Here is an 8,884-nt window from a genome sequence, read left to right as displayed (position 1 = left end):
GTTATCACTTCTAGTGAAAAGGAAAGAAATCAGGTAATTTCAACTCAAATTAATATTTCATTTCGCGTATTTATTTTCCTGCTAAATAGCCGTGTACCAAGCAGTATAATGTACATTAAAACGGCCATTATTACTTGGCAAAGAAACAAACAAATTTGACTAGAAAAGTAAGTTAGACCAACTGAAGAGTTTGACAACAACGGTTACAGCTTAAATAACACGTTTTTTGTACAGCGTACACGTTATTTTTTATTAGTATTTTTATTATTTGTTTATTAGAAACCAAAGAGTTCGAAATTATTCTGAAGTAACTGACAGCATTGAACCTGGAACATTTTAAGCAGTTGTACAGCTGTACAAGCTCCCTCCCAATTCTCAAATTCTCTCCCTCTGGATTTCATGGATGTGTTGTATGCACTTGTAAATAGTGGTTATATATCTACATGCCATAATAATGATGCTGGATTTGAGCAGGTGGAGGGGAAGGACACATGCTGCAGGATAAATGAATTAATTACCATGTTTCAGAGCACTTCACGTTCAGAACTTCCCACTAGTCATTTGTTTTAGAGCATTCAAAAATGGAGACAAGGAGATATAGTTTTTAAATGTGACTTGTCAGAATATAAGGTATTCATTGATGGCATAAAAGTAGTTCTCAGCCAATAACAAATTGACATTTGTATAGACTGGGTCTGTACATTATATTGTTGCCTACATCAATACCTATATATATTTTGATATTTTCAGAATGGAATAAATCTGTTATTGAGAGAAATGATTTTCATCGGTTAAGCTGACAAGAGTGAAATGCACCATCTCTTGTGCAGCTGTGTACTTTGAAACCTTCTCTGGTCTTTTCTTAGGCCAATGAGAACTGAATGGAGGCCTTCCAGGAATCCACAATCTCCTTTATAAACACATGTGCCAATTTGGATGTGTGCATCTTGCTTTGATGAGGCAGAACAGATGCTAGGGTTATTCTTGGGGGTTCTCAGCCTTAATCTAAACAGAGGTAAGACAAAACCCAGGAATGAAACCAACAACCATTTGCTCAACTTATTTTATATGAAACATCTTTAAAAAAAAAAAAAAAAAAATCTTTCAGCCATTGGGAAAGTGTCTGCAATCACGCAATACACAATCTGATTTAAATTTAATTTACACTAAAGAAATCCTCAAAACAGCTTTACATATTAAGGCAATGACATGCAACATCAAGAATTTCACACAAAATCACTTAGCATATCTGATCATTGTTGGTAAAAAAGAAAAAAAGGCACACAACATGCTTCTTACAAAAGAAAAGGGTTTCATTCCACGACTTCACAGTATATAGTTAAAATTGTGCGGGGAATTATAAAATTAACAAGTAGAAATGATGGTTTTGCATTCTAATTCCTCAATAATTGTTGGACATTTTACGATCTGGTAGGAAAACACATACCACTGATACTGCAGAAGGCACATTCAGGGATGAAAGCAGTTATTTTGAATGATATTATTGCTTGATATGAACACTAATTGCATCTTAACAGCTGCTAGATGTACTACTCAATCTCAGAATATGCAGATACCAGATGGACTGCCAACACAACTGATGGAAATGTTTGAATGCAACAACACCTCAAATGTAACAACATTCCCAAAAGATATTAAAAACAACAAAGCATACAACTGGTGACAGTAGTTTTACAATCCCCCCCCCCCAATCACATCACACCAGAGATATGGGCAGTTTCAAAATTCAAGGATTTAAAAGAAAAGAAAAAAAAACATCTGCCTTCAGGAATAAAGCCCAACAGTCAAAATCCTGCTGCCAGTAAAAAACATAAATATAACTACAAACAAAAAAGAAATAAAACATTATTTTGGTAACAGCAGCCCTCATCCATTTATCTTCAATACAATCTGATCAACATTTAGAGTGTCATAGTGCAGTGATAAATAAAAGAAAGAAAAAAAAGAGCAAACCCCTACCTAATTTTTTTTGGGAAAAAAAAAAAAAAGCAGTACACAAGACAACAAAGTAAATCTGATCATCTCCTTATGACACTGGAGCCTTGCAAATGGCAGAAAACTTGCTGTTTTATGGACCAGTTAGAACAATAAAACCTACAAATCCTGCTTCCCACAAGCAATTTACAATTTTCAGGGCTGGAAAAATTCACAACAATTACTTTAAAGTTGTGGAGATTTCTATAGTAAATATATATTTTTATATATTTTTTTTTTTTTGAAAACATTGCAACATAATGCTCTTTGTGAGTTAAATCCATTTAAAATGAGTTTAAAAATCCTTATCTAGTGATTATGTAATGGAAGTAGTGGAAATTCAAAAAGAGTGGGAACCCTGTTAAATAAATACATATACAGAGTGGCAAACACTCAGGAGCTCTAATGGTAAGATTTAAGACTTCAAATTTAAAGTCTATTCTACTCTTACTTTCGTCATTGACAATGCCAATCAAACAAAACCACAATTGCATATGTTCAATTGTGAGTTCTTCAATCTTTTTCAGGCTGTACATGAAAAGCTAAATCATTTTAAATACAGTGAGAAGTTGATTTCACTCGTGTTTTATAGGAATGCATCCTTCCATCTCCAAAACTTCTGGCCAGCCTTCATATTTGTTGGTCTCTGCGTTGTTCTTGATGTGCTGGAGATGGACGAGATGGTTTATTAGATACTTCAACTATTATTCCAAAATTTGAACAGGACATGGCCCCTCATTAGTGGGGGCTGCAGCCTGAAAGGCAAATTTACCTGCTCAAAGGGGCTCTTTGTTTTGATCCCTTTGCCTCCAACAAACACCCAGTTATCTCTGAAGCCCAGTATGCTGATGCTTGAGCTTCCCAAATCTGCAATCAGATTTCTGGCCTCTTCATTCAGCCTGTACATAATCAAAAAAATAAATGCAATAAATATATAAACCGAGACAGATCTGTAAAGGTTTGACCAAAAATGTAGTGAAGCGGCTCACTTTGTTGCAGGATCATCGAAAGTGGCCATCATGACAATGCTTCCATCTTCTATTTCCTTCAAGAATTTGATGAGCAGGTTCACATCTAGACGAGAAAGAACGTTTAAAATTAATATTTAAAGAGATTACGTTTTGTAAGCGACTCAAAGGGAAATGCACATAAATAACTACTACAAATGAGCCCTTACCAATGAAACTATGACAGAGTGGCCCTGTTTACAACTGGTATTAATATAAGTCTCTTGTGAGCCAATTAAAACAGTGGTTCTCAAACAGGAGGCCAGAACCCACCAGCAACCAGGAAGCCTTAGCACACGGGCCGCAAGATGATTTAAAATTTAAAATAAACATTAATGCCTGGTTTCACAGACATGGCTTAAAGGTGCAGTGTGTAAATTGAGGTTGTGAATTGCAACCAACAGCTCAGTCTACTGCTCATCCCTCCCTTTTGAAGCACACAGAGAAGCTTCAGTGGCTGACACAGGATAAAGATGTCGTCGTCTGAGACAGCAGAGAGTAGCCAGTTAGGCAAACGTGCTCTGTAGAGCAGTTTGTCCGTTTAGGGCTACTCTAGAAATGGTGAATTCAATGTAAGGGGACCTGTCTGTAGATAGAAATGGCTCATTCTAAGGTAATAAAAACATAACGGTTCATTATGTAAGGTCTTTATACACCACTGAAAACATAGTACAGTCAAACCAAAATTTATTCAGACACCTTGAACATTTCATTCATTATTACAATTTATTCACTACAGTTTAAAAAAAAATGGTAATAAAATATGACAAGATCTCAGAGTTAAACTGTGTCAGAAAAAAATAATCTTAATTATGTCAGATAACACTTAAGCAAAAACATGGTCAGGTCAAAGTGTCTGAATAATTTTTGGTCCCAAATTTTTATCAATTTTACTGGTAGTCCACTGTATGAAGAATTTTAGGGTATAATATGTCACAGTTTACTTTATTTTGCTATCCTCACTTACATAAATGAACTATAGTGTCCTGCCCCACTAGTGGAAAAAAAAAATAATCTAGTGTCTGAATAATATTTGATTTAACTGTATATTATATTGCATTTCTGTCAATAGATCTTTCTAAATATTACACACTGGACCTTTAAGACTAGTCCCAGATTAAAATGGATGTTTGAGCTGTCTTAACAGAAAACAGCATGCACTGACATATCTTAAAATATGTCAGTGTGCCATTGTTTTGTCTCAAGATGCTAAGGCAATTTTAACTAAGGCACATTTCAAAAAGCTGCTTAAAATGTCCTAATTCAACTATGACTTACTCCTGGCTTAGTCTAAGTCCTGTTTGTGAGACGAGGCCTAAAACCTTTAAAAACATTTGTCGTATTTCTTAGTTAAATTTGTTCCCTCAACATCTGCCATTTTTATTTAAGAATAAGGGTTCTCACAGTCTTTGACAACCATATGAGGGAATTTTAAAATTGTGATTTCTAGACCTGGAAAAGTCATGGAAATTACTATTATAAATAGGTCAGGCAGTAAAATATTTTATCAGGTAGAAATTGTTATTTGTGAGTAAAAAATAATTAAAAGAAAAAACCTTATCCCGTAATCATGAACGACTGTAAAAGTCATTGGTCGTAAAGAGTGTGAATGCTGAAGAAAAGAAATTAATTACGAAAAAGAAAGGAATTATGAAATTTAATTATTTTAATTTTATATGTAAAAATTTTATGTATTAATCTCTTTTTTGTTTTTATTGACAATGTGTGAACAACTTGTAACAAAACCAGTGTTGCCAATTGCTTTCAGCTGAAAGTATCTAAAACTGGTCGCTAAATGACGTCATACTAGCGAGTCCACCAATCTATATTAATATAAATATAGATCAGTGGGCGAGTCACAGAATCTAAATAAGGTTTGTCCAAAAAGTTGCTAGATTTGTCCCTAGGCCTACATGGGGGCCTTCGAATAATGCCTTGGACAATAGAGGACCAATAGGTTGTCAAAAAGTTTGAGAATGCACTATGCACTTGTGACTAGATCACCGGCACATGCAAAATCTGCATATGGAAACCAGAGATGGGGTGTAGAAGCACATTTACCTCCAGACCACATGTCAAAGGAATCAGTCTTGGTCAGCTCGCCAGTCTTCCCTGTAAAAAATGTGGATTAATGCAGTCCAAATTGTCTCAGTATCTACTGGATTTGACTTCACAATACATACACTAAACTAACCATAAAACACAAATTTGCCTACACTGCCACTGTGTTCACTTAGAAAGGTTTCAGCATCAACATGTTTTTAAAGACAAAAAGGAGGTGTACCGTTGAGCAATGCGATGTTTATACCACGTCCAACGTTGTTCTTCACTCCGCTCATTAATCTGATAAAAGAAAGAGTTCAAACAGCAGCCGTCAAATTCTTCTCATGTTTCCACTGATGCACCAAGCTAAATTTCATTCAGAAGTCAGGATTTGTATTTTTCAATTGCGTGTAAAACCTACACATTGTCCTGAAAACACATTTTCGGGCCGACTACACTGGCTGCTCCACTGGTGATCTTAAAGGCATAATGGTCCTCAGGACATGATTTAGAAAGGCCGCATTTGTGGCGCGGTGGCCTGGTTGCTGAAAACAATAAGAATACATACATAAACATAGAGACGTCTGTCCTATTTGAGAAAAAAAATTCATTTTTAAACATGTTCTTGCCCTCTGTCTGGATTATTTATTAACTGTTTATCCATGTACACGTATACCAGACCAATATCTTCATGCTGAATCAATATCACACTGTTTATTATGTCTTGTGACATATTTCTCAACTAGAGTAAATTATAAAAAGAAGACCACACCCAAACACACATACTTTATCAAATGACTAAGCAAATGCCACCTGCATACTATGGAACATTGTCCCTGATATCAGGACTCTAAGACCTTCATACTATTCATGTCACACACACCATTAATCTACATATGAATCATTCATATTGTTAATACTCTGCATTAATATGCAAAGTTATGATTGAGTTGTGAACAGCTCCGTTTGCTATTTTATTCCATATTTTTATCTGCATCGTTTAATTTTATACGGAGTTCTAAACAAAAGTACAGGAAGAGCCCAGGAGGATCAAGTAATAGAACTTATTTTCACCATCCTGTAAAAAACTAAAATTAAATATGTACTCACGGACAGTCTCTGCAGGTGCATATCGTGCTGTAGAGAAACACATGTCGATTAGCCGATAGCAACGTGCCATGTAAAACACTAAAAGATGATAAATCTAAGCCATTTATTAACTAAACAAGCAATTTAGGTTACTTTACTAACAGAAAATGTGTGCAATTTAAACTTCAGGTCTTGTGTGTGTGATGGATGCTGCAGAAGATGGCTGCATGAATAAACTCACCAAAGACTTTCCCCATATTAAGATTCATATTACTCTGTAATAGCTCAAAGGCCAGGAACACAGCCAGAAAGGAAATAGAAACCAGCACAGCGAGTTTCAAAAGTCCTGTAAAAACAAAACAAAAAAAAACAAACAAATGGAAAACAATGCTTAATGCAAATAGTACAAAGAAAATAAATATTTAGTAACCTAAATTGTCAAAACCAAGCTTAGCATATTCTTAAAGGTGCAGTGTGTAAATTTTAGCAGCATCTAGCAGTGAGGTTGCAAACTGCAACCAACGGCAGCTCACCCCTTCCTTTCGAAGCAAAATAGAGAGGCTACGGTGGCCGTCTGGCCGACACAAGTCAAAGATGTCGTCGTCTGAGACAGCAGAGAGTATGTTAGCCAGTCAAGCAATGAGGTTTCTTCTTACTTCTAATAAATGCTTCTAATAAACCAGACAACTACTACTACTACTTTGTGCGTATTCAACGTAGTGACGATGCAAGCTGCCTCTAAAAACAGGAACGATTTAGAAGAAGAACAACGTAGTGACTAAACGCGCTGTGTAGAAAAGTTTGTCCGTTTAGGGCCGCTGTAGAAACATGCAGGCGCAAAATGGCAACTTAACATGTAAGGGGACCTGCGGTGTATGTAGATAGAAATGCCTCATTCTAAGGTAATAAAAACATTACGGTTCATTATGTAAGGTCTTTATACACCACTGAAAACATAGTTATGTATATTATATTGCATTTCTGTCAATAGATAATCCCAAATTTTACACAATGCACCTTTAAACTTATGAAGTCCATAGTTATCATTGTAATATTATGGCCTTCATTTATAATATAATATTATACTTCATTTTAACTTTAATTTTTGTATACTTTTGTACAGTAAACCATAACTGGATTAGGATTAGTGCAATTTTACAATGTCTTCAAGCAAAACTATTTACTACAAGTATTCACACACATTACAACGACTTATTGTCAGTGGCAACTGTGCAAATATTTGCCTTTGGTTACATGTGATATATATTTCAGCAGAGTTTATACTAAAAAGAAAAGGAACAAACCTCCTGCTCGCATCATCATGAAGGCTCAGCAAGTAACTGTAAACACACGGAGATCCAGACACCTGACGTGAGATCAAATGTCATCATTTAACAAAAGCCTGAATTCCCAAATATTTCAGCTACTACACTACTTATATTACTAGCAGGAATGTAATCCAGATTATCAAGTTGTTTGTGAAAAAAGACACATTGAAACACCCAGGCACAACATCTGTTTTTAAATATTTTAGTAAATTTTAAGTAAATATTGTTTAAAACCAGCGTTCAGAATTATACTTACTAAGATATCAGTATAAGCACTGGCCATTTAAAAAAATATTAATCATATTAATACCCCTATTTGCGATCACTTGTATTAGGTGGCAAATGGAAGTACAAGCTCATAAGCTCCTGATGTCTGATAAGGATTCAGGTCCACATCAGCCAATTAAAAAAAACTAAATGTTAGCTTTAAACAAACACATACATCCTCAAAACTTCTTATTATGCCTGACAAAGTTGGCAGGAGCGAATTAAAACCCTAAACGGTTTTAGAGTGTTGTTAAGGTGTTAAGTTGACAGCAATAAAGTGAAAGTAGCCATTAGCATGCGACGAAAATATAAACAAAACACAAGAATAAACCTTCAAACAAAGAAAAGCGAGTACGAATTCAAAAGCATGTAACCCAGCTGATCTACTGTTACACTGATAAAGTCGAGGAGAACAGAAAGAAGTACCTGATGTCCTGGGTGCCACGGCGACACAGTGCTGAATGTCCCGACACATCCGGGTTCACTTTCAAGGAGGAGCGTGGGTGTGTGTACGTGTGTTTGAGACCGAAACGTCAATGCGGGGGCGTGTCCTACAGGAGGTCCGCCCACTGCGTAGTGCGTATCAGTTTCATCCTGAAGTCTTTAACTAAAGTAAGCTTTAGTTGGTATTTGAACAAAATATTATTTTATAATTATTTTTTTCGTGTACATGACAAAATAATAATAAAATAAATGACTTACATTATACATAAAGAATGGAGGTAGTACACACACTATTGTCTTTGAATTGCGTGTCTCTGAAGTGTTTATCAGTCCATTGTCTGTGTATATTATTGAACATACAGTATATTCACATATGCTGTCCACACTAAATATCTATAATTTCCTATTTAAGCACAGCTTACTTTAGTTTATAATTTGACTCAAGATCCAAGAATATTTTATAGCAATACAGGTTGTTTCAGATCGGTGTTTTAGTGAAGATGTGTGAGTGTCTGGTGCCTGTTGGTGTGTACTAGTGTAGTATGTGTTAACAACGTGTGATGTGAATGTATGTTCATGTGAGGTGTGTGGTTTATTTGTTTTTCAAAGACACAACTGTTTGGTCTCCTTCTCATTTGACATTATTCTATAGTGGTATTGTATTAGCTACAGTGGTAGAGCAATTTTCTGCACTATTCCGCAATGTAACAT

At 35.4% G+C, this 8,884-nt stretch overlaps 1 protein-coding gene across 2 annotated transcripts; it reads right to left on the bottom strand.

The window, feature by feature from the left end:
* Nucleotides 1-1,049: 1,049 nt before the first annotated feature.
* On the bottom strand, nucleotides 1,050-8,278 carry fam3c (FAM3 metabolism regulating signaling molecule C). Of its 2 annotated transcripts, none has more exons than XM_051890922.1 (10): nucleotides 8,156-8,278; nucleotides 7,439-7,474; nucleotides 6,376-6,480; nucleotides 6,156-6,182; nucleotides 5,467-5,590; nucleotides 5,287-5,345; nucleotides 5,064-5,114; nucleotides 2,985-3,069; nucleotides 2,768-2,894; nucleotides 1,050-2,660 (listed from the first exon to the last, which is right to left on the bottom strand). In XM_051890922.1, exons 2-10 carry the CDS (start codon nucleotides 7,455-7,457, stop codon nucleotides 2,571-2,573), a joined length of 687 nt encoding a protein of 228 aa, XP_051746882.1. In that variant the 5' UTR covers nucleotides 7,458-7,474; nucleotides 8,156-8,278; the 3' UTR covers nucleotides 1,050-2,570. The 2 variants fall into 2 exon arrangements, with proteins under 2 accessions (XP_051746882.1, XP_051746881.1); XM_051890921.1 differs by having other exon boundaries at nucleotides 7,439-7,500; nucleotides 8,156-8,251.
* Between the last annotated feature and the right edge of the window lie 606 nt (nucleotides 8,279-8,884).

Source organism: Ctenopharyngodon idella, chromosome 4, assembly GCF_019924925.1.
Source record: "Ctenopharyngodon idella isolate HZGC_01 chromosome 4, HZGC01, whole genome shotgun sequence".
Lineage (NCBI taxonomy): Eukaryota > Metazoa > Chordata > Actinopteri > Cypriniformes > Xenocyprididae > Ctenopharyngodon > Ctenopharyngodon idella.
Note: the sequence above shows the minus strand (reverse complement) of the source record. Positions and strands in the feature narration are given on the sequence as shown.

What these genes read in the sequence shown, in the direction of transcription:
- fam3c (XM_051890922.1), bottom strand. An exon ending in TGCACCTGCAGAGACTGTCC is followed by an intron (nt 5,591 to 6,155) that starts GTGAGTACATAT and finishes TATTGTTTTCAG; the next exon opens with CAACCAGGCCACCGCGCCAC. An exon ending in CAAAGAGCCCCTTTGAGCAG is followed by an intron (nt 2,661 to 2,767) that starts GTAAATTTGCCT and finishes GTCCATCTCCAG; the next exon opens with CACATCAAGAACAACGCAGA.